The sequence below is a fragment of the Lathamus discolor genome, chromosome Z (genome assembly GCF_037157495.1).
Source record: "Lathamus discolor isolate bLatDis1 chromosome Z, bLatDis1.hap1, whole genome shotgun sequence".
NCBI lineage: Eukaryota > Metazoa > Chordata > Aves > Psittaciformes > Psittacidae > Lathamus > Lathamus discolor.
Window position 1 is genome coordinate 45,894,014 of NC_088909.1, and position 25,480 is coordinate 45,919,493.

General features: G+C 40.4%; 1 protein-coding gene across 5 annotated transcripts in view; it reads left to right on the forward strand.

Moving 5' to 3' along the window:
• Positions 1 to 254: 254 nt before the first annotated feature.
• ZNF608 (zinc finger protein 608) overlaps positions 255 to 25,480 on the forward strand; it is a 96,286-nt gene continuing 71,060 nt past the window's right edge. For 4 of the 5 annotated variants that reach the window (XM_065662953.1, XM_065662956.1, XM_065662957.1 and 1 more), the window contains exons 1-2: positions 255 to 536; positions 3,524 to 4,571. In XM_065662953.1, the coding sequence (XP_065519025.1) occupies positions 3,684 to 4,571 (888 nt within the window). In that variant the 5' untranslated portion in view covers positions 255 to 536; positions 3,524 to 3,683. Of the gene's footprint in view, positions 537 to 2,482; positions 2,533 to 3,523; positions 4,572 to 25,480 lie in introns of those variants that run through there. The other variant, XM_065662954.1, reaches the window with a different exon arrangement.

Below are 25,480 nucleotides of genomic sequence, written 5' to 3' on the forward strand. Positions count from 1 at the left end.
GGCTGAAGAGCGATGGGAAAGGTTTTTTTTCTGGGGGGTGAGGGGGAAGAGGGATTGGTGGGGTGGGGGGGCGCGCCTAACGCCTGTGTGTACAGTGTGCGTGTGTCTCTCACCCTCGCCGGCAGGCAGGAGGAGCGGCGGACCAATCAGAGAGCCCGGTTTCATAAAAGCTGGCTCCTGATTGGCCGGCAGGGTAAGGGCATTGTGAACAAAGAAAAGTCCCTCTCAGGTACCGCGCTCCCCTGCCCCGGCCGCCCCGCGGCCCCTGCGCCCGCCGGCCAGCCCTCGAGGGGCCGGTGCGGGTCCTGCCTTCCCTTCTCACCACCCCCCGCCGCCGGGTTTGCTTTAATTTCGCTTATAGAGAGAAAGGAAGGTTCACGGTTATCTGGTGCTCTCTTCTTCCAAACACAATAAATCTGTTGGAAGATAGTAGGGTGGTTTTTTTTTATTTTTCTTCCCTAAAATAAAAAGCGGCTGCAACAAAAACACACTCAATGCAGTTAGAAGGAAAAGGTCAACTCGATCCAATACAGACCGTAAGTACGGTTGCGTGGTGTGTCTCTAGCACTTAGAGGGGATTTTTGTGGGTTTTTGTTTTTTTTTCTTTTTTTTTTTTTTTTTCTCTGCAAAGGGGAGTGCTAAAGAGTTCTGGGAGTTGTGACAACTAGGGATATATTTTTGGCTTTTAAAAAGAAGACGAAGGAAAGAATAATCCCACAAGCAGAATGAGTTATTTGAGGGAAGTAAGAGGGCGAGAGCGCTGTAGCCACACAAATCATACTTGACGGTGCACTTGGGGGGCGTAAAAGCGTTGTGCCTTTCTGCGGTATTAACTATCCAAGCGGGAGCGGTTCCAGCGACACAGCTCCCGACAAGCATGCGCCCCATTCGTCCGGGGAGCGGTGGGCACGGGCAGGGGGCCGCCGAGGGGGGTGGTGGTGGTGGTGGTGGTGGTGGTGAGCATCCCGGAGCGAGAGCCCCAGGACACCGGGGGTGCGAGTGGTTTAGCGGGAGCGCCCCGCCGGGACACCCCTTCCCCGTCTCCCGACGGCGGTGGCAGTGCCGCCCGCCCGTCGCGGTGCGGTGTTGTGCGTGTGCGGGGCCAGCCCGCGCTGCCGGGACACGGCTTGTCACCCGTTCCTGCTCTCACGACAGCCAATGGATCCCGCCGGCCTCACGTGACTTTGTAACGGAACCGCCGCGCCTCGGGGGTTGGCGGCGGCGGCCGCGAGCGCCCCTCCCCCCACACCCTTTGCCTTCACCCCTCCTCCCGCCGTCCGCCGCCGGCAATTCATTACGGCTTTTAGCTTCCCATCGCCGGCTAATTAAAAATACTAAGCTAGAGCGCCGAGACAGCCTGACGCGGGGAGGGCGGGGGGCCTGGAGCAGGCTGCGAGGTTTGCCAAGACGAGGTGGGAGCGATCTGTCCTCGAAAAAAGGTCGTCTGCTTTATCTCCTCGGACTCTAATTACCGAATTACTTACCGCGTGACTGATTAGCCCCAGCTCCCGGGGTTCTTCATTATTATTACTATTGTTGTTTATTTTCCGAGATAGCAATCTGAAACTCTCTATGCTTTTTTTTCCCCCCTTCTTTTTATCATTACTATTTTTCAAAGCGCTGATTGAGACGAGTGGGGGGAACACGGGGACAGAGAGCAAACACTCCCCCCCCCCATTCCCCTCCCCCCCCGAAATCGTATCTCTGGGAAAATATACTTCGTTAGAGAGCACGCTGACCCTCCCCCACTCCTACAAAATGTTTTGATAACCGGTTTATCAGATCAGTGATTCCCCCCCTCCCGCTCCTCCTCCTCGCTCCCCCTTCGTCTCTCCCTCCCCTCGTTTCCCCTTAAGTTACTTCAAGAAATCAGATCTGTCAGGACGGGCGAAAAAAATGCCACTTCCCAACTAACAGGCGGAATCCAGCCCAGATTTTCAGTCCTTTCTTCTTTTTTTCCTTCCTCCCTTTCACTAATTTATCCCGATGTTAGCACATTCTGTCTTGTAACACCCGGGCGCCTGTAGGTTTGTTTCATGGGATCATTACTTACTGATGAGGATGGCTCCCAGGTCCGGGGCTGAAGACGGAGTGTGAAGTTGGGGAAACAATTTATTTTATTTTTTTTCTCTTTTAAATTACTCTGATGATTATTACCTCTCGGTGCTTATTCAGGAAAAGCAAACAAACAAAAACCTGTTCCTTGATGCTTCAGTTCTGAATGTTACCTACCAGCTGGTAAAGTTGTGAGGCTCAGCATTTTTTTGGTTTTTTTTTTTTTTTTTTTCTTGGTCTTTAAACAAGGATTTAAAAAAAAAGCCTAAACAAACAAACAAAAAAGGACTTCTGATCCGTGTGCCAAAGTAGGGGGAGATATGTTATTGACCGATTTATACTGGCTGAGATGATACTTGCGCTCTACTTCTTGATCACTTGCTGTTTAAGTAAAATGAGGCACAGAGTTGTTGCTGAGACGAGTGGGAACAGCATTTTGATTTGCTGGTTTAATTAAAAAATGATAAAGAACTAAAGGTAAGCATTATGCATATATATATATATATATAACTATTTCAACAGTCGACTCGAGAAGGGAGAGATCCCTTTAAAAATCGTTTTAACTAAGCTTTGTCAAACACACACTCATTTGCGGTCACTGAGGCCACCTTGGTGCAGATCACTTAAAGTGTATGTCTTAATCAGTTTCCTGTACAGTCAGTAATACTATATTTAACAGCCCTAACAATTGTGTGACATAGGAGTACATTAGAACTGCTTTTAAAATTGTTACCTTGAGAATACAGGGTTTTTTTTTTTAAGAAAATAAACGTTTTTCTTTCTTTCTTTTTTTTTAACCAATGGAGTTTAATATTTTCCAGTAAACGTTTGTGTTTGTAGGTTGTTGGTGTTTAACAGAGGCTGTATTGTGGCAAAGAAAATAAGGTTTCCCACTTCCCTTAGCCCTCCCTTTCCCCCCACCCCAAGAGATTAAGTGTAAGGGGGGTAAAAGATAATACAGGAGAGTCACAAAACTTCAAGGGTCTGGTTTAAAGCCACAAAATCCGTGGAATGCAGCAAAGAGTGAATCTGTATTCTTACCTTTTTTTTTTTTTTTCTCCCTTTTGTGCCTAGGTGGTGGTCCAACGGGTTAGATTACAACATGTGCTCCAACAGCTAGGCACCATTTCTAAGACTCTATTCCTGAGCTTTCTGGATTTAAATACTAGAGTTTGGGGGTTTGGTTTTTTTTTTTGTTGTTGGCTTTTGTTTGTTTGTTTGTTTGTTTTGTTTTCCTTTTTGTGCACATGACTTTTTAAGGCAGGTTGTGGGTGTTGGTATGCAAAGTAGATTAAAGATACTCACTATAAAAGCATCATGGCCATTGCCTCCCATTTAACAAACTTGAGGGAGAAATGTGTCAATGGTGAATAATTTTGACCTCCCCTACCTCGCCCCCTTTTTATTAGTCCTATTATATTCTTGTTACACTCAGATAATAAATACTCGACTTTTCTCCTCCTCACAGGGCAAGGTGGATGTGGACTGCAGGTTGTGAATGTAGACACACCTGGGGGAGGAAGACAAGAAGAGTTGAACTTAAGAGAGCCCAGCGGAGATAAACGAATGTCCTCACATCTCCGACGGAAAGTTCATCGGATTTTGACTCTAGAGATCTCATCTTCAGGATGTCATTGAACACTTCTACTGCAGGAAAAGGTGTGGATCCAAACGCGGTTGACACTTACGACAGTGGCGATGATTGGGAAATCGGTGTTGGGAATTTAATTATTGATTTGGACGCCGATTTGGAGAAGGACAGACAGAAATTTGAGATGAATAATTCTACTAATACCACCAGCAACAGCAACACCAGCTCCAAGGATTGCGGGGGTCTGGCTTCCAGTGGTGCTAATGCTACCTCAGCCTTAGCTGATGGCCTAAAATTTGCTTCTGTTCAGCCATCAGCTCCCCAGGGGAATTCCTCTCACAAAGAGACTAGCAAATCAAAAGTGAAAAGGAGTAAAACTTCTAAGGATGCTAATAAATCTCTGCCTTCTGCTGCCTTGTATGGGATTCCCGAGATCAGCAGTGCTGGCAAGAGGCAGGAAGTCCAAGGGCGCCCTGGAGAGGCAACTGGCATGAATTCAGCACTGGGTCAAAGCGTGAGCAGTAACCCAAACAGCAATAATAACACCACCAGCAATAGCACCACCATTGCCTCTTGTGGGAAAAACAAAGAGGAGAAGCCAGGTAAAGCCCCAGGCAGCAGAGGCTCCAAGAGGGATAAGGATGGGGGAAAATCCAGGAAGGACAAGCAGCATGACCTGCAGCAGGGCCATCCCAATGGCAGTGGGGGTGGCAGCAGCCAGGCTCCCCCTGGGCACCTCTATGGCTTCGGGGCCAAGGGAGGCGGTGGTGGAAGAAGCAGTCCCTTCCAATGCACCTCCTCTGCCATGGGGGAAGTGAGCAAAAGTACCCCGGAGTCAGGGCTACTGGGAAACTCTATTTTGGTAAAGAAGGAAGAGGAGGAGGAGGACAGCCACAGGCGAATCAAGAAGTTGAAAACAGAAAAGGTAGGACAAAGCTCCTCTCCACATCTGCTCTTCTGTGTGTCCCTGTGTCTCTAATAACAGTACAGCAACTCTGTGTTTGGCTCCTTTGTCCTCTTTGGTGTATTTGTGATACACATCTGTTCTTCCACTTTCCCTTAAAAAAAGAAACACCAAGACCTCTTCCCTAGACAGAAGACCCCATGTTCTGAGTGTACTGCACTTCCTTATCTTCTCTCCCCATCCTTGGAACCTGGAGAATGTTTCTGTTTTGCCTGTCCACGATGCTGTTCCTTTTGATAGCACTCATCCAGAAGGAGAGACCTGGAAATGGCCCTGAGTGAGCTGTCCCTGGTTTTAGCAGAGGGCAGCAGTGTTGGTACCAGTGGGATGGCACGTGTTTGCAGGGTGGAGATCTGTGTGTTTGCCAAGGGGGGGGTGCATAGTTTTGGCTCCTGGAGCAGCAAGTCCCGTATTGTGCTGATCCTTTTCCACAACACCAGTGGGCATTCATGGCTGTTCCTCTCGAGAGTCTAAAGGGACCCTTCTCCCTTCTCCTGTCTGAAGCTGAGATTGTGCTTGGGGGGGCAAAACAGAAGGCATTGCCAGAGACCCCGGTCCCATTGTTGCTTTTTGTTTGAGACACAGGATGCCTATTGTACAAGGGGGTTCCTGTGGTACAACAGCAGCCCAGAGGCCCCAGGAACTGGTGTGGAGAGCAGGGAGGAGGGAGCCAGCAGACAGGCGGTGCCTCTCTTCTTCCTGGAAAGAGAGGGCTGGGAGGAAGGGAATGCACCTTGTGCTGAGATGCGTGCAAAGCAGCTTTCGGAACAGAGGGGAGCAGTTTGTCTCCTGTCTGGGGGAGCTTTCCTGTCTGAGACAGCTCTCAGGTGTGAGCTAGTCATTTATTGAGTGGTTGAAATGTATGAAAGAAATCCCATGAGTGTGTGTTTTTCTTCCTATTACGTTATGAAGGATGCTTTCTGTAAGAATAGATGGCCCACTCTTCTTTGGGAAGGGTGGAATGAGAGCTTGGCTTTTGTTAACTGCTGGCTCAAGGAGGTTCTGGTGTCAGTGGAAATTCTGTCTGTAGAGCAGAAGGTGGCTTCTGGAAGACCTTGGGGCAAGTGTTTGCCCTGAGATTACGAGTCCTATGGATTCTACAGGTTGTAAAATAAAGATAACCTGGTCTGCCTGAAAAATAAAGCAAATTGTCTGTCTCCCTGCCCGCCGAACAATCTCAGAGTATTAGATCGTGACTTTATTGTCAGCTGTTGGTCTTAAATTAATTGCTTTTACAACTTCCAGAATGAACATTCAGCGATGGGAAAACTTTTGGGTCAATGTTAACTGTATGGTCTGCAAGTGTCTGGGAGGGCTGGAGGTTGCAGACCTGTTACTAGCTTTTTTTGTATTTTGGTCATGTTGAAGGCTTTGTACTATTTAAATCTGCTGGAGGATTAGATCTGGGTGTTTATGACACCTGATACTTGCTAAAACTGGAAGATAATTTCAAGGGCTTCTGTTAAAGGCAAGGAACAGATTACATTTCATATTGTATGCATATTGCTGCTTTTAAGATAGCATATCTAGGGATGAATTTGAATGAGTATTGTGACCTTTTCTAAATGCAGACGAGAATCCAGGTTGCTGTAGTTCATGTGTTTATGTTTGTGCTTTTGGATTTATGAGAAGTTTTGTGCGCGGTGAAAAGGTGTCCTAAAATCTCATGGTCTCTTTATTAACTTAGTACAGTAGGCATTTACTTCTGTTGCCAATAGTCTTCAAATTGCAGTTCTCTAATCTGTTTTAACTATCTAGATAAATTGCCCTAATCCGGTCTTCACAATGGCTGTGGTTAAAGAGTCAGAGCCGTTTGATTGGATTCAGTGGCTGCCTGGAATGTGGGAGGTACTGCCCTTTTGCAACCCCCTTAGCCTTTTAATCTCTCAGCCAAATGTTCACATTCAACAATTTTGTTTAGCTGGCAATCTGAACATTTCAGGATCTCAAAGGCTGCTGTCATGGCAACAGAGATTAGAGGGTGGCGTGGTTTCTCCCGGTTTTGTGTTCTTTTAACTATGCTCAGACAGGAAACTGCATGAAGAATCCCTATACACACCAGTAATCCTATGTACGATGTAAATGGGACGGCATGCAGATTGAGAATGAACATGTATGGAATGCTCAGAGGCAGAGGTACGCGCTGTCTGGTGGCTCTTGCTCCAGGAGGAGGTTTGGAGCTTGCATTTCCAGCAACAGCCACTGCTGTTGGCACACACCGACTCTAACACAGACTTCACACATTAGAGTCGTGCAGTGTTAGCCATTGTCTGGCACAATGGTGTGCTTGCTTACTGTCTGAAGTAACATCCCTTAGTAAGTCTCACAATAATAAAGCTCGTTGCTGGCAATGATTGCGAGCTTAAGCACAGCCTGTGGCACTCTTAATAAAACTTAAGTGTATTATGTTTTGTTCCGGCTTCCCCACCCCCACCCCCCAGATGTTCAGTAATCATCAGAAAGATTTTTTATTTTTAAAAAGGTTTCAGATTCCTTAAGTGTTCTTGCTTTGCCTATACATTAGAACGTATCTGCTGTACTTGGCACAAAGCAGCTTGTGTCTGTAGATAACAAGCCCACATTTAAAAATCAATTTCAGGTTATCTTAATGTTGTGAAAGACATGTCTCACGAATTTGGATGTTTCCTCTTAGATACAAATGAGTTCATGCCTGCTGATTCAAAAATCTGCAGGTTTTTGTATGTGGTGTGCAATATAATACTGCATTTGTTTACAATTTGTGAAAAGCTTGGAGCAGATTCCCAGGAGTTTTAGTCACTGTTAAGCTTTCACAGTATGGTTCAGTGTCTATTTTTGGTCTATTTATTCTGTTTCCTTGCTGCAGAAAGGCATGTAAAGCATGATAAATTGGATCTTATGAAGCCTAATTAAATCAATGACTGTGTTCTGTTGGCTCTTTTATGCAGAAACCACAAGCATGTTGTAAAAGTCGCCACTCCCCTAATATGTGGATAAAGTCAAAGTATGCTGTAATTCTAAGATGTTTGAGCTATATTTGTGCAGCCCATTTTGTGGTTAAGCCACCAGTGACATGTCTGAATAAGTAGCTTTGACAGGTAGGCTAACCACTCCTAAGAATTTTGGTGTTAAAACCTGTCTCCATTTTTCCATTTCTCCTCCATACTGTTTTTAGCACAGTTACTGACTGTTTGTCAGCATGAACTCTTCATCTGTTTTAGCTAAGGTTTTTTTGTTTGTTTGTTTTGTGGGTTTTGTGTCTTTCACAGCTGCTACATTGAAAAGCATTCAGAGTATCTACAAGAATTTGCTTTGTGTGTGTTGCAGGGAGACTTTGGGATTCAGTCAGTCAGTTTATGCTGAGATACGGGAAAATTGTGTTTGACATGTGAAAATCAGTATATGTGAAAATAATGCAGAAGATACAAAGCTATAATCAGAGGTGTCTAGTTGCAGTTTTTAAATTAATCAGTCTAGTGATACTTCAGCATCGAATTTGTCTCTTGTATTGGCTTATTGCTTCTCATTAAGATTGCATTTTGCATCTGAAAGTCGTCTTCAGCAAATGAATATGTTGGCTGGTATTGTTTACTTTAGCTTTACTTTGTAATAGTTCGGATTAAGGATGTTTTGCACTTCATCAGGAAACTGCATTTTACCTATTGATGTAAGTCATTTAAGTACATGCTTTGATTAATTATGTTACGGAGAAATGCCTTTCATGTACTTTCCTTGCTGGCCTTGTGTGTAGTTTATTCACTGTGAAATAAAAGGGCAAGGAGGTCACTTGCTGTAATTAAAGAACAAAGTCTATTGTTGTTTGACAGCAAACTGTTTTGAAAACTACATAAGGGATTTAGCTGTTAAAAACATTGATAACTATGGGTGTCTAACAATAAGCACAGCTAAAGGTTCTTAAAGTTCTGTAGTGCTGTCTAGTAGTGTGAAGGTGCTTTTTGAGCTAGGTGAAGAGGTGTTGCCCTTTGGCCGAGGAAAGCTTTTTCGTGTGAACCTGCTGACCTCTGCTAATATGTATGACCAGAGCCTCTATTGAATTCCTGTGCAAAGCAAAGTTAGCGTAGCACAATGGATGCTGGTCTAGAACATTTATAAAATAGAGTAGGGAAGCTGATAACCTTACTCAGAACTACTGGAAAAAATATTTCACTTTGGGCATTGGTAATTTTTACGATTTTAATAACTTCATAAATAGCCAGTAAAAAGGGAAGGATTGATTGTCCAGGTGTCATGAGGTTAACCGTGTTCTCCATGTTAAAGGGCTTTCCAGCAAGACTGTTTTAATTACAGCTATATAAAGACTTGTTTTTCCAAAGTAGCATTTTATAGTCCAATAAATGAAATGTATGTTAAAAGTGCTAAGCAAAATCTCCCATAACCATAGAGGTGTTCAATAACCAGATTCAAGGAACATGGAAAGTCCCATCTGTTCCTAGTTTTCAGCATAAAACCAGGAATTGAATAGCTGAGATTTGCTCATATTTTTTTCCTTCTATTTTTTATTATTATTATCATTATTTAAAAAGTTCACTTGGCACTTTATAGAAGCTTTCTGAAATGCAGTAATACAGGAGAGACTGTGAAAACACATGTTCCTACATACAGTTAACCAGTTTCACTTTCATTTAAAGAGATTTCCAGAAGCTCAGTCATTGAAGAATTTATAACAGTGAATCACCTCCTGCAGGCCAACACAATAAGGGTCAGTTCTTCAAAGGTCGTACTATTTAGGTAGAACGTGAATTACTCTGTCAGGTTTTCCCTATGAGGTAAAAGGAAGCGGGGTGGGGGGGTCGGGTGAGGGGGAGGCGGCCTTTCAAAGGATAACTTTAGCAAGCTCTTATCAGTCACCTAATTGCTTATGATAAAACCATTGACTAAAATTTTCCATGCAGAGACTTTTCTGCTCTTCAGAGAAGTGTTCTAGAATTGTTGATAGGAGGAAAATGACTCTTTTAAAGATAACTTAAATTCTGAACTGTTAGGCAATGAGATTCTTGGCTGCAGCCCTGGATAAAAGACCATCCGGCCTTTGTTTGAGGTCTTTTACTGAAGCTAATGACTGGGCTTGTGCCTCCCTGAGATAAATGACATTATCTCTGAGTGGTCTGACAGGAAACAGACATGTTAATGGTGAAGCCGCGGGGAGGATCTGCTGTAGCTCTGACAAAAGAGTAAAGCGTGGACCCCTGGTTGTGATCATTAACACATAATGCATTCCAGCTTCTCCTACCAGGGTCTTAATAATTGGAAAGTTATTTTACTGACAGCAACATAAATCATAAATCTGAAATGTGCACTTTTTTCTTGTATGCTAAAATATTTTTCTTTTTATTTTCCTTTTTTTCCCCCTTAAGAAATAAGTGGTCTCTGTAGTACTGACTTTCTGTGGGAGATGCTGTGGCCTGCTTTCTGTTAATTGGACACAACCTTTCCATGTTGTATGCAGGTTCCCCTTTATTTGCTCTGTGTTATGCGTGCAATTTGTGTCTGTAAAAGTAGGCCGAAAGAGTAGAAGAAAAATCCATCTCCTCACATCTTACATGGTACATGAGGTATTGAGCACATTTTTGCAACCATCAACAGGAATACGGTCTCAGAAGTACTAACATTTTTGCTATCGCGAAGTCCACCTTTACATCTCTTTTGGATAAAAACACATACATTTTGGATTCCCATCACTCACCCTTGGAAAAAGTTTAGATTACGTCCGTAGTTACTTTGACAGCTTTGTGTGGCAGCCACGTGTTCTGTATTTCTCAGATACCAGTAGTATTCAGTTCTTGAATACAACAGCTGCATGTTTCAGATCTCTTCCATGGTATCAAGTTGGGATTGCTGGATATAACCAAGTTTTATAGTCTTGCCTTGCTCATTCATACAGATGATCCAACAACCAAGTTATTCTTTATGTAATATGCTCAGCACTGTACCAGCTTTATATTACACTTGTATAATGCTCTAATATACATGGTGATGATGTCACTGCTTTTCATGAAAGGCTGAAGAGACTCTGACCGCAACTGTGCTTTATTTCTTACAACTGAAATACATGAGTCCCCAGACAGGGGTCACACCTGTGGATCTGTGAATGCAGTGACCTCAGTTGAAGGGCTGGGCATAGTTTTGCTGAAAACCAGTGTTTGTTTTAGTGTGTTTATGTGTCAAGGGGTTATTTTTATTTCTTAGTAACAATCACAGAAAATGTGTTGACATTTTTAAAAAAATTTTGTCTTTACACAACATTCCTTGTTGGGTGAAAAACATCAAAATAGTGTTCCATGAAAATTTCAAAATGATGATGTAAGCACAAAAGGTAAATACCTTTTGAAATTTAGAGAAGTTTGTTATATTTGTTTTTCCGTTTCAGTTTGATGATTTTTTTTTTCTTTTTCCTTTTTTGCACCAGAGTGTTTCTGCCCAGTGGAGCTCTTTCATGGCGCAGTGTTTCACCAAAATAATGCAAGCTACGATTTTTTAATTTGATAAAAATGTGTTTAAAATAAGCTAATTTTAATAAAGGTAACAGTTTTTCGTAGCAGGACTTCACGAGTTTTCTTAATGAGATTTTAAATCACAAGATTTAAAAAAAAAAAATAAATTATTACACTCTTGAATTAAAACCACAATTTACTTCAGGCTGTAGTAACTTTTACTTCAGTGAATAGCCATTTGGGGAAATACGAAGATCAGACTGACTTTTGATTATGCTGTAGACAGGGTTTCAGTAAGACTCTGTGGCATTTTCTCTTTCAATTCTGACTAAATGGTCTTGGCAATTGGAACAAAACCTTTACATTTGAATAGAAGGTTGTAAAATTATTCAGAGTGACCTGACTGACAAGCAAGTTCTTGTAGGTTTTTTTCTCTGTTTTTTTGAAAGAACTGAGAGAAAATTCAGGGGAGTGGGAATAAGTGGTTTCCTCTCATGCCTCTGTTTGCGTGTACATGTACACATACATAATATGTATGCTTATATAGAAAACCATTTGATTAAACAACGTAAGTGAGAGTGTAGGGTAAGTTCCATGAAATGAAATAGAATTGATGACTGTACTTACTGGTTTTCCAGCTGCAGGCTAGCTATGGTGTTGATTAAATTTTCTCAAGTCTTAAGCCAACACTGCAAGTAAAGAAGTTATATTTCAGTGACAGAAGTTTTTAGTATGTCTGCTGTTCCTGTAAGTTGGCAAATACTGCTAAATCTCAAAGGAATCAGCATTTCTAGCATCTACCCGTAATGCTGACTGAGGCTGTTCAGATCAAAGCCCTTGGGAATTAGATGTGAATCTCGTTTCAGTGATTCTGAAGTGAAGACATTCTGTGTTGAATTGTATGTCCTTTATGATGAATCTTCCTGAACCATCCTGACTTGCCAGTCTTCAGAAAAAGAAGATACTGAACATTTGGTTCCTTATCTTCTCCCACCTTCTCCTCTCAGTGTTTGAGTCTTCCCAGTCTAGATCATATTCTTGGGCACAAACACAGCTTGGCTGAGATGTTTCTGTCTCCTGAGAATCTCCTCCAAATAATAACATAAGAAAACAGTCCTCGTGTGGGTGTTTGAAGTGTATGCCACTATTAGCATGTGGATGCAGTTGTTACAGTCGAAAGAGCGAACTAAAATCTATTGATTGTGGTTACTGGGTGCTTTCAAAACACTGGTATTCTAGTTGCTGAATTGTCTTGTCAAGTTAACCAGGAAACAGATGGCATTATGCCACAGAAGTGTATATTTACTTAAAGGAACTTTAGAGGTTTTGATGTGTTTTCTTTTCCTTACATTTCCCTCATGGCTTCTTTTTATTGAAGAGTAACATGAGGAGACCTGGTAGCAATTTTATTGCTTTCCCATAACAGTTTGAAATAATAGCTTGGTCTTTGGTTGCCAGTCAAACTTCTACCAGTCAGCTTGATTCTGTTTTTTATCATGTGGCAATGGAATATAAAAAGTATATGTTTGTAGTTTGCCCTCAGAAACTGGCTTTTTTGTTCATGCCTCAATTAGCAACAGAAGACTAAAGCTCCAATTGGTCACACTTTTGTAAACTCCTAGAGCTCGCTTTCTTCATTCTGATAAAAGAAAGCACCATGTTTAGGCTCAGTTTCCCAGGAAAGCTTGTGGCACATCTGGCCTCTTTAACTAGGAGGCTAGGCAGTTTGATTTTGCACACATTTAGTAATTTGCATTAGCCATTGATTTAATTCAAGGGTTTTGTTAAGTCCACCCCCTCAAAAAAAACCTACGACAAAGCCCAACAAACAAACATAAATTCACAGGATTCAGATGCCACCTTTACTGATAAATTTCAGTGCTGCTATGCCAAATGGGTGAAAAAAATACAACTGTCATGGGAGTGGTACCATCAGTGTCCATTAGATAAGCACAACTTTTACAGTCTTCAATGCTTCCCTCAGCCATTAAGAAGAGTGAAAACCAACTTGTAATCGCCTTTCTTATAGCGCTCAGGGCCAGACCAAATTATTTTTGGATTTCCTGTCACCCCCTTGGCTGATTTCTGTGGATGGCTTATATTAAAAGCAACAATAATGTTTGAATTGGAAGGGTTTTTTGGGTTTTCATTCTTCATAGAGAACTGTTTATTTGTGTGTGGTTCACCACACTACATGGATAGTGCTATCAAATCTGTGCTTTATTATAGGCTTATAGCAGTGGAGTAATGGCGGTAGTCATTTTGGGGTTTCATATTCTTGCCAATTCTTCCTTTTTGAAGGAGAAAATGAAACTAGATCTATATCTCTGTGACTAAAGATAATAGAAGCCAATACATTTAGAAATGGACCTCATTACTCAGAACTTTGTTTTGCTGTTAGTAATTTTAACTCTGACTTAGTAAATTTTCAGGGAGTTTAGTTAGCCCACGCTAATGATAAGGGTCTAATATTCCAGAACTATTTCTGTATATATTGAACATACCTGACATGAAGTTTTGCTGGTTAATTTTTTGCTCTGGGTTTAATGTTAGGCAGTGTGTGTTGAATTGCAGGGGAGTTCTGGAATTTGAAGGAAAAATGCTGGTTCAGTTTGAGAACAATGAAGGTGGTTTTCCACACCCAGTGTTACTAAAAATCTGAATTAGTGTTCTTGCCCACTTCAGCCAGTAGTAAGATGCAGTGTCATGTACTCGTGTTACTAGTTGCCTTTTAAACATAGGTTTGTATATGTGTATGTGTGTATGTATATCAATATATATTCTCATATATATGGGGGAGGTGCATATGTGTATAGATGCGTACATATAACATACGTGAAAAAAGAGCTGCTACTGTTTTATAAATGCAGCAACTGAGTCTGGATAATAGTCTATGTTTACATTTCATGTTCAGATCTTTTAACAATCTTTCCTGTGATGCTGCACCAGATGCCAGACATTGAAGGAGAAAGCAAGCAGCTGTTTCCATTACAGCATTGGTACATTAGCTTCTACACTTTATTTTGGTTTTTATATTCCCTTCCAATCTTTCCTAATCACCCTTTAAAAAGGATATTTCCCTCCTCTCTGTGATTTATCTGTCTGCAGGGTTCTGTGTTATTCTTAGCTTAAAAAATGTAAAATCTCTGTGGGGTTTTTTTCCATCTTAAGAACTTAATGCTTTGACTTGCTCACAAGGAGCAAGGGTTTACAGCCCTTTCTCAACTCAAGTCAATAGTTCATTGCATTACATCTGCGTAAACTCTACTTGAGATGAGTCCAGGTTACAAAACAGGGTCCAGTATGACCAATTTGATTGTTCTTGTAACAACTTGAGCTACTGTATGATTTATATTTTTTCTGCACACTGCCTGAATAGTGTTTTGTTCGTTCTTAGTCTTTCCTTCACCATCTCTCTCAAAATAATAGTTTCATGGCTGTATGCTGTTATTGCTGAGATGTGACTGAAAACTGCATTCACTACAGTGAAGCACATTCATTTTCATCTAGTACCTGTTTATTGCCTTGAGCACTGTAAATCTGTCAGCTCTTCACGATGCTTTCACCTCTTTCTTCATTGCTCCAGCTTCTAGTTTGACAATGTTCCCCTGAGGCAGAATTCTAATCTGCTTCCAATTAGTTGCAAAATGTGATTCAAATTTCCACATTATGGCTGCTGTTTTACTTGCACGCACACAACTAGAAACAAATTAATGCTCTTGAATATGTATTTTTGAGTCTTCAGATTTACTGTGGGAGGAAGAGTTGCCAACTATTTTCAAACTACTTCCAAGATTTACATTTTTCCTCAAACTGAAATATTTATTAGAGGCTTAAAATGCCTCTTACTATGTAATTTTACAAAACCTTCTCGGTTGGTTATTACGGAGTATATATTGCATGTCGCTAAATTAAAAGAAATAAAAAAGGACAATACTTACAGGTGAGGTTAAATTTTGGTTGTGAATGCTGTGCCAATTCACTATTTGAGGCACAAACCCTTCTCCCTCATCTCCCCCTCCACCACCCCTCCGCCTCCGCCTTCCCTTCCCCCTCCCTTCTCCTCTCTCCCTATTCTTTCTCCTTCTCTCCCATTTCTTTCTCCTTCTCTCCCTTTCTCCCTCTATCCCTTTTCTCTCTCTCTCGCTCTCTCCCTTTCTCCCTTTCTTTCTCTCCCTTTCTCCCCCATGCTCCCTCTCTCACTCTCCCTTGCTTGCTTTTGTCCTTTGCTTGCTCAATTTCCTGCTTGCTTTTAAGTAGTTTTGGAGAACAAACGTTCTTACCTGCCTCCAGCCTGCCTGCCACCTGCAATCTGCACCTCCAGAAGTTGTAATTTGGTTGGGGGGAGGGAGACAGAGACTCACTTGGTCATTGGTGAGTCTTAATAGGTGCAGTTAATTAAAAATTGTTTGTGTGTGTCCCTTTGTACGTGTCTGTACTTGTACGTACCTGCATATACATAAGTACCTGGGTATACTTTTAAAGTATTTTATATATATATTGAGTTTTCAGGTTTGTCGTGCAGTGTTCATATTCCTACAATCAGTTGCAATATGAATATGGCCTTTATTCTTGCATTGATTGGGGAGGAAGTTTTGAGTGGAAAGTGTAGAAATCTAGACTGAAACACCATGGAAAGGACTTGAATGTAAATGCAGGTGGGAGTCTGAATTTCAGACCTTGTTCAGGCAAAACTTGTGTCAGCGGGTCTGTGACAATTCGGCTCTATTGGCTGTCCACCTCAATGCCTTATGTCTGTAATTGCCTATATGGAGAAACACAGTGTGTTTAATTCAAGTATACCAGTAACTAAATTTATAGGTGCAAATCCTTAGTGGAGCTTAGCACTCTGTAGCTTGGCAGATTGATGTCAGCAGCCGTAATAGACTTTAAATAGGCTTGCAGAATTTCATTGGAAGTATATTGCTGAAGTTGATATTGCTAAGTACCTGTCATTTCTAAATTAGATTTACAACTGTAAATTTAGCTTTTCATTTGCAATAATTCACTTATTTATAGTCACATTTAAAAAAAATATTTCATTATGTTTACCATCCCACATTGAAGTGGTGGCCTGCTAGCCCTGTGTTGTATGTATAAATATCTGAATCAAGGTGAACACACATAGACAGGCTGTGTTTTGGTTCATAATCCCTGAGAACTTATTTTTCATCAAGAACAAAAATGTAAAAATAGGGGTAAGGGAAAATCACCTTTGTTTTACTTTGTTTTCTCTTGGGTTGTGAGGGACTCTTAACTGCAGAGATGAGAAGCCTAATGTGTTATTTATTTCTCTGAAGGTTTTGCTTAGCCTAGTAGGTCTCTGTGATTCACAACATCATTCTACAAGGGAACAATATATGCAAACATTGCGAAATGGTTCAGCAGCATGCTTTTTCCTTTTTTCCTCATACAACATCAAAGTCTTTGAGCTTCAGCTCTGTAGCCACGGTAAATTGCAGTTGTGGTTGTCAGTTATTGAGAAAAAAGTACAAGGACAAAATAGGAGTGGAAAAAAGAAGTATGCATTTGTAGCTTATAATAACTGACTTAAAGACATCCAGAGTTTTTAACCAGGACAGTACATAAAAAAACAGCCCCACACATCCACACCTATGTGTATACACACACACAACCACACATTATTAATTTATCTGGCAAAAGCCACTGTGCATCAGAGAAGCATTAAATGCTTTTGTTTATAGCTTATAGTTCTATAACCTCTAAATGAGCTTATTGCCTTTTAACTAGCACTAAATAATAGAAGAACCTATGAGCCTCCGCATTGGACAGCAGCCAAGAAGCCAAAGAAAGTAGGAAAAAAAAAAAAAAAGGAAAAAAAGAAAAAAAAAAAAAAGGCTGAATGGTTTAATTGTACAGCAAATCATTTGTTTACAGATTAAGACCTATTTGGTAGCCAAATAGGAGACAAGGAGATGAAAGTGAGGTGCTAAGGTACAGGAAATGAGCTTTATATTTTGTGACAAAGTCCTGCTATTTTTGCCTCCTGAAGCAGAGGAGGCAAGGAAAAAATGAATTGTTTAACAGCAAAGAAAGACTGCTGAGCAAAGTGCACATATTAAGTAGGAACAAAAGGGTGGGAGAAGGGAAGTGTTGGTGCACTTTGCATGCTGACAGGAATGTGACAACTGGGGTTGCTTCCAGCCAAGGGGCACCAGTTCGTGGCGAGAAGAGCTGCCCTATTTTGTTTTCTGTCTGAATGGGGTTGGGGAGAAATGCCTCTGTTAATGTGAGCAAACATAATAAATTTGCTTGAACCTTTCTCCCTGATACTCAGTTTTGCTTGCTCACAAGACCTTCCCTTCCCCCTTTCTTTTTCCCCTCTCCCCTTTATAAGGGCAAGTTTTTTTAAACTGGCCTTTGTTTCAGTATCGTAATTAATTAGTTGACAGTTCAAATGGTTAAGAAGTGCTTGTGATTCCTGCTTTATTGTTGTACAATATTTTTTAAAGACTACTTACTGGTGGCCTGTGAATTTGAAGATATTTTCATGAGTCATTGGTTTAAAGATCAAAGTCAAGAAAGCATTATAGCAGAAGTGGAGTAACTGCTACAGTAAAGGTTGTTTAAGCTTCTTCATTTGAACCTCCTCTTTTTATCTTTTGAGTTGAATTTTCTGTGACTTTGTTGCTGTAGTTTGCCCACCATGAAATCTGAATAGGGAAAATGTATACTAGGAGGAAAAAAATGTCATGGGAAAGAAAACATTTTATTCATACAGAACATCTGGGCTGCTAGTAGGTCAGTAAGCAAAGCCTTCTTAGAATATGTTACGATTGTGTGGCAGTTTGATATGACTTGATCAGATTATGAACCTCCTGAAGAATTATGTTTGGCCAATGTAAAACTGGCTGTAGATAGCCTGTTTTCCACCTTCAGTGGCAGTAGTAACTTTGCACGAAAGAGGTAGTATACGTCGCTGAGTTGGGCAAGTTGTGTCAGGTCATCTGAAGTCAGCATAAAATACACTTTTAGTTTAATCCCCTTTAAATTATAATAAAATGGACATTTTGGTTTTTATCCCTTTGACTAGTAGCAAGCCTATGTAAAGAAAAATCAAAAGATGCAGGAAAAAAAAAAACCAAGAACTTGTCTGTTGTTTATAGTTCAAATCTAGTACAGGAATAGGAAAGTTTTTAGTGTACATTATATTGTGTAGTTTCCATAAGGGGACAGGAAAAAAGTTAATGAGCTTCAGGTGTTCCCTTGTAAGTTCTTAGCAATACCATGTGTTGTTTTTTTTCATACTGCTTGATTGAAATTTACTGACCATACATGAAATGTTACTCTCCGGTTATATATAAACAAGCATGAAAAGATTTGCCAGTAACTTGTGCTATTAAAAATACTTCTCTCTCAAACTGCAGTGTACGAAGTAGTAACCCTAACGACAGTATTCTTCTTAATGGAAGATTCATAGTATTTGTACTATGTTCCTGGTGTATTTCTTGATCCAAAAAATAGGTGATAGATAATACATGGAGAAGTGCTTGTTCCTGTTTTTCCAGCAAGCAGGCTATTACATTTAGAGGTAGAACCTAGTTGCTTTGAAATGAGTAGCAACATTAGCACTGACACCTCTGCAAAGAGAATGCTGCCTTGCTAAGAATTGAGGTTTTTACATGCAGCCTAATTATATACATATTTGTGTGCGGTTATGTCCTTTTGTTTTCTCCCTAGGCAGTGAAATTACTGTTTCCATTGGAACATTAAATCAATCTGTTATCTGATATCTATTTGGTAAAATGAGCATTGACATTGAGTTTTAAGTGATTGAAAGCAGTGTTCTAAGTGACCCTTAGAACTTTATGTTCTGGTATTGTGATTTTGTTCGCATTGAATTTAAGAACTTGTATAACGGTACATTATAATGTATATTATAATGTATAATTATAATATAATTACATTGTGATGTATAATGGTACATTAAAAAGCAGAACTTTTATGTTCTGGTATTGTGATTTTGCTCGCATTGAATTTAAGAACTTGTATAATGTGACTGGCATAACTACAAAACCAGCCTATAATAGGACATTTGCAATAGGAAATGTTAAGGCATAGCCTCTGCGTGGTAATGTTTCTTTGCATCTACTTACAAGTATATAGTTTTATTGTTATTACTGCTTCTAGGAGATACACGGATGGTCTTTGCATTGCAGGTTAAAAATGATAGCATTGAAATAATGGGTGAAGTTTCATAAATTCGCAAGACAACATTATTCTTTTCTTGCAGGTATGAAAGGCTTGCTTACCTACAGGCAAATTCACTCCAGGCTGTCTTCCATTTTTGATCAATGTAGTGAAGTATGTAATAGAAAATTAAGGGTTTTCTTCCTCAGAAGTACTATATCCAAATTTTTCATAGATTTAATTAATTTCTCTGTCTCCTTGGAAGAGTAAAAAACATTAATTAAGCAATGTGGTCCTCAATGTGGGTCTCAGTAAATTCAAAAGGAGATACGCATTCTAAACCAACAACTGAAGACCAAGAAAATACATAATCTTGAGATATTTTGAAGTTTAATACAGCCTCAGTTTGATTTTTGTTATTTTTTAGTACCGGAAACTAAAGGATTGATGAAATTCTGAGAAAAAGGAAGTTGGTGAAATGATTTTAACTCATTAAGATAATAATAGTGCTGGATAATATTTATGGTAGCATAAGAGCTCCTCTTTCTTATAATCCATACAAATACAGTATTATGTTCAGAACTGAGTGAGCGGTGTGCTTAACCTACACTAACAAGTTTTCAGTATTTTGCAGAAGATAAACCTTTAAGTTTAAATGCAGAGGTCTGCGTGCATTTTTCTCTGTCCTATTTGGCTTGCATTGTATGGCCCATGGGTATTTTTGATCTGCTCTTGCCCCTGTTAATAGAGAGGAAGCACTGTATCTACTTACTTATGCGGATGAAAACCAGCCCCATGGATGAAGAATGTGTCACCTTTGGTGTTAATTCTTATACTTTAAGTATTTTCAGAGTTTTGACTTGGACATGGTTATATGATCTGGAAGCTGAAAGTCAGTATACCAGGTTTTCCAGGTAATTAGGCTGATTTGTTTTAGTCATTACTAAATTTGGAAAGCATTCACTGAGAGACCAGACTATGAGCAGGAAGGACATATTAGTTATTTTGAGATTGACCCTCCTTTAAAGCTTCATGTAAAAATAAACTAGTAGCCCACTTCAGAGTTGCATTACTGCATTCATTGATTTGGGGTATGAGAGCAAAGCATCATTGCAAGTCCTTTGAGTCAGGAAATATAATTTCTTTGGTTAGGTTTAAGTCAGCCTGCACTTAGTCCCCTACTTGTAAGACTAACTCCTCGTATATCACTATAGAAATTCTTCAATATCTTTATGGGCTTGCTGGCGTGGAAGTGGGCTATAGTAAGTCTTGTTTTCTTGATTTCCAAGACATATGGTCACATTTTTGTTCAGTTCTCTCACAACAGGTTTTGCACAACAACAAAAGACTGCAAATGTCTTGGCTGTACTGCATGTAGCCTTTGCATCTGGATGTGTAGTGAAGTTGTAGCTGTGAAACTGGTGTGAATGGAGGAGTGCAAGGACAAAACTGTAGCTGACTGCCAGAGCGTGCTTCAGCCTGCAGGTGTTGGTGGAACACTTTTGTTAGGCTTCTGAAAGTGAAACTCGAGCTGCAGTCCCATATGAGGTTATAATGGCATCTTCCCATAATACTACCAGTACTCATCGCTGATGAGTGCTTTCTTACTTTCTACAAGGTGGGTCATTCCCTAGCTATCTTATGTCAAATAAAATAAAAAGTCCAGATGATCACAGTGATGTTCTGCTTCTACCCAGATCCAGTGTGGCTGGTGTGAAAGGTGGGGTTACAGGGGCAACGTGAAGGGAAAGGCAGTGATCTCCAGAATAAGAGGTGGGCTGGTGATGAGTAGCTGGGTTTGATAGCATCCTTTTAATTTAGCTCAGTTGTGGCTGCAACAAGATGTGTGATTCCAGCCTAAATATATTGATTTTACTTGGGCCTTTAGACTGACATTTGCAATATCCTGGTTAACCAGAGGAATCTATTTATTTATTAAAAAAAAAAAAAAAAAGAAATCAAGATAAATGAGCACTAAAAGTCTTTCTACTTTATTGCATCACATTGTCTGCTTTCTTAATGAAGCCCATCACTGCTGTATATGTAATTCTGTCTCCCAATTTCTGCAAGCTGAGTGATTATTCTCACTTTTGTTTGTGTTTGTTCCTTAAATTTTAATATCACCATGTAGTGCCCCTTTAATTTTTTCCAATTTTGTGCTGTATTTAATGTTAGTAGAAGAGGTGTAGTACAGGGAGACGCTTTTCCTCAAGACATGTTCATTTGACAGGTTGTGTATGTAGCCAGATCTCTGGTTCCCTGGCATACTCTTTTCAGTTTTCCCTGTTGTTTGTGTGGACTTATCAACCCGTTACCAGCAAGAGAAAAGTATTTCCAAATTAGTAGGAAAACGTGTTGTGAAAGCACAAAAATATGTAGAAGTCTCCAGGGTAAGCTAAGTATCTGGAACATTTGACAGGGATTTCCTTTTTAAAAAGCTTTCATGAACCTGAAGGAACACAATGGTGCCTGTAGAAACCTGATTGCTGAAATCTTTGTCTCCTTTGCTGTCCTGTGTTGGCAGTCTCCATCTAGACCTCTTCTTTAGCAACATTTGAAACTTCTCATCTGTCTGTCTGGCACGAGGTGCTCTGGACGTAGCTAGGAAGAAAAATCACAAGAAGGACATGATTTACAGGCATGATTGTAGGAGCCAGAACTGAGTCACTTCATATGAATGAAGCTCACTTAAGTAAGATGAAAATTCACCCTTCAGTTCTTCAGAGGAAGCTGTCTGGGGGGAGGCTGGGCAACATCTGTCTTCTGGTCATGAAAAGGAACTTCTTAGTTTGTTTTCTTTCCCTCTGTTTCTACACTTACCACCATACCCTGGGAAACATATTTTTTGGAGCTGGCACAAGACAAGAGCAGCCTTATCTTTATGGCACTCTTGAGTGCTACGGCCTTTTGGGGATCTCTTATGGGTCTGTTGATTGCCCTGTATATGTGGTGAAATAGTTAATGGTAACCTATGGAGACAGGTAACATGCGATTCCTTGTGCAAGTGATGTAAGTTGATAGATTCTGTGCTTGTGTGTAAATCTATACTGTTGAGGGAGCCAGGTAGTGATGTGAGTGTAGAAATGGCATGCTGTTTCTGGCATTTAGTGCACATTGGCCCACTTTCTGTAAGCTGTGCTATGGTGAGGAGATAAAAAAGCGTCTCTTTGGAAAGGAAGAGGAAGCAAGAGAGTGCAAGCCCTCAGCGAGGGAAGGACAGCCACTTAGCGAACACTGAGTCTCTGTGTTGCCCACTTGAGGTTGTGACACAGAGTGACTCAAGAATCGTAGCTGCCTTGTCCTTCCATGGTCCTAGCCAGATTCTGCAAGGTGCTGTGTTTAATGCTGAAACGTAGCTTCTCAGTAACCAATATAAATTGACAAACATTTTATATGAACTCGTTCCTCTGAGATGTGTTTTCACAGTTCAGAGAAGCCTATGGCAAGAACGAATTACTGACGGGGTTTTCTTCACTACACCAGCATTTTCATATAGGTGCTTATGCTTGAAGTAACCTGGATTTCAAGATGCTTTAATCTCAGCAAGCGATGCCTCAGAAGCACAAGAGATGTATGTATATTGGCTGTTGCAGTACCAGAGGTTGAAAGCAGAACACCATCTTTCATGGTTACAGTTAACCTCTGGTTAAACTCCTGGCAGCTTTAACTGGCACTGTTGTCCCAAAAACTGGATCCTCAGAGACAAGACATTTGTTTATTCCAAGTTTGCACAGAAAAAGTGGTGGTATCCCACAAAGCTAGCACACCACCCCATACAAAATTCATGCATTTGTACAGTTCGGGTTTAGTAACTGCCTGTAGCCTTCCCACCTTTTTAGCAATTGGTCAGCTAATCTACGTGTGGCTACATCACTGATTTCTTACTACACATGCTCAGGGGAAGGGTCTTTTAATCTGGGCAGGAGACTTTTGACCTGTGGGTGTGATTTTTAGTAATATGATGAGGGTATAGTGAGGATAATTCATCTAAAGGGCACCCTAATCATGTTGTGCTGACATGCCGAAGTCGTATCTTGACAATGTCTCTGTGTTTCAGGATGTATAAGTCTTTAAGGGTTGCTTTGCCTGATTATAGATTTGTTAGTCATGTTTCTTAATCCTCCTACACAAAGGCAAAGCCTTCTCCCCAGCTGTCCGTGTTCATAGTCTCTTCTTTAGTCAGTGTTGTTGCCCGGTCATTCTGACCTTTTAGGAGGCTCTTGTATCAGTTCAGGCTTTTCCATATTGACACAAGTTTGAAGTTTTTTTACTATGTATCTATATAAGTCCCAATGTCTTTACTATATGTGTACAGAACCACCAGCCCCAACTCTCTCTTTTGGAGCTTCCTTTTCCAAATCTGTACATAGAGATACCATGGGAGTTGCCATGATGATAACTGATGCCATTTACAAGCCAGTGGAGGATTAGCTTAAATGATCTGGCCTGAGAAATGTGCTTTAGGTAGCTGTAGAATGAGGCAAAGATACTTAATGTATGAGGCAAATGAGTACGATAGTGACAAAAGTATTTCAAAACTGTTTTGCTTTCTCTAACCTCACTAAAAATTCAAAAAGCTCTATTAGTAAGCTAGAAATACTTTGTAGAGACCTATAGTTGCTTCCACATAAATGAGCTTGAAAAAGTGTGCGTAATTGGAGAAAACACGTTGCTGTAATGGGTGTGCTGTAAATCTTGGGCATTTAGAAAGTGGAGGTTCTCTTTAGTTTGCCCACAAAATCTGTGTCTAATTTAGTGTATATTTACGTTGCCTTTGATTATCAAACAGTTTCAAAGTACAGTGAAATAATGTTTGCTCCCAAGCTGTTGTCTTTCTGAAAAGCCGCTCTGTATCAGTTAATTAATGATGGTTATAGGGTCAGCATGTTGTTCGGTAAGTGAATTTCTCATGTTAATTAAAACGTGAATGTTATAATCTTAAAATACATTTATCTGACCTTTTAAAGGAACGGCTTTTGTGCTACTCTGTGCCACTGTTATAATGGATAGGAATCAAAATCTATTAATGACTACATTTTCTGTCTAATGAAATGAAGTGTGACAATCTCTTCCCAGTGTGTCAGTGCTGTTACAAGCAAAGGTCTTGCCAATATTAAAATTTGAACACCTCCTCCTTAGTCATCACTGCTGAATAAACTTGGTTTTGACTAACTTTACAGATTAGCAGTTTCTTACTGCCCGTATTGCTGTCCAGCACTCAAGGGTAGCCTAAAATGGCTGCAGATTATGATGTATGGCTGCTCTTGTGGAGCTGCAGCTGTGAATCTCAAAGAGGATGTAACCATGCAGAATCGCTCTTTTAGATGGTCATTAGTGCTGCGTAAGTACAAGCCTCTTTTTCAGATAGCATTTATTCTTCACGGTTCTTCTACTAGTATGTGATGGCAATGTCATTTGCCAAGCATTGAATAACAATGAATGTTTTATTGAAGTACAGTATTCTGAACCAGTGCTTTTTTAAGCTGTTGAAGTGCTTAATTTTCGTTTGACTGCTCCTTTTCATGCAAATGTGAGTGTAGCAGAAAAAGCCGATACATCCTCTTCTCTTCTGCTCGTGTGATGTATTGGACTAAGTGAAGGCTTGTGTGATGGAAGGAAACATAGCTTAATTTGTCAGTTATCCACTGGCATTCTATCTTACCCCAGTTTTAGTTCTCTTTCTTAATTTTGCTTAGAACAAATGTGAAAATAAAAGCAGAATGCTTTCTGTGTGATGCTAGGGAAAAAACAAGCCAAGAAACAACCTCCCTTGCTCCTAAACAGAATGAAGACCAAATTACTTTTACATGAACGAAAACAGGAATTAGGTTAAATATTTCAATGCATAGTTACTTCATTTGTCTTCCAAGGATCTCAAAGGACTTGGAGACATTACAAATTCGTTTCTGAAGGGCAGATTTTTAATGTGGCTAACATCTACAACTATGGTAAGATTTTTGAGCTGTCTAGCTCAACTAGAGCTCAACTAGAGCTCAACTAGCTCTACTTTTGCCATTATGAGAATCCGAGAGAAACTCATACACTCGCTGTGCTTTGTTCTTTTGAACATCTGGCCTCTTGTTTTGATTTGTGAGCTATTTTGAAAATTTGGCATCAGTTCTGCGTTTTAAGTTCTAATTAAGTATAGTACACTGTCTGGCCATAAGCTTCACAATACCCAGAGGGAAGGAAGGGAGGTTGGAGGGGAGGGAGTGAAGAAGCTATCCCCATTTTATAGTCAGTGAAATTGAGATGGTGAGATCATAGACTTATTGAAAATTGCCAATA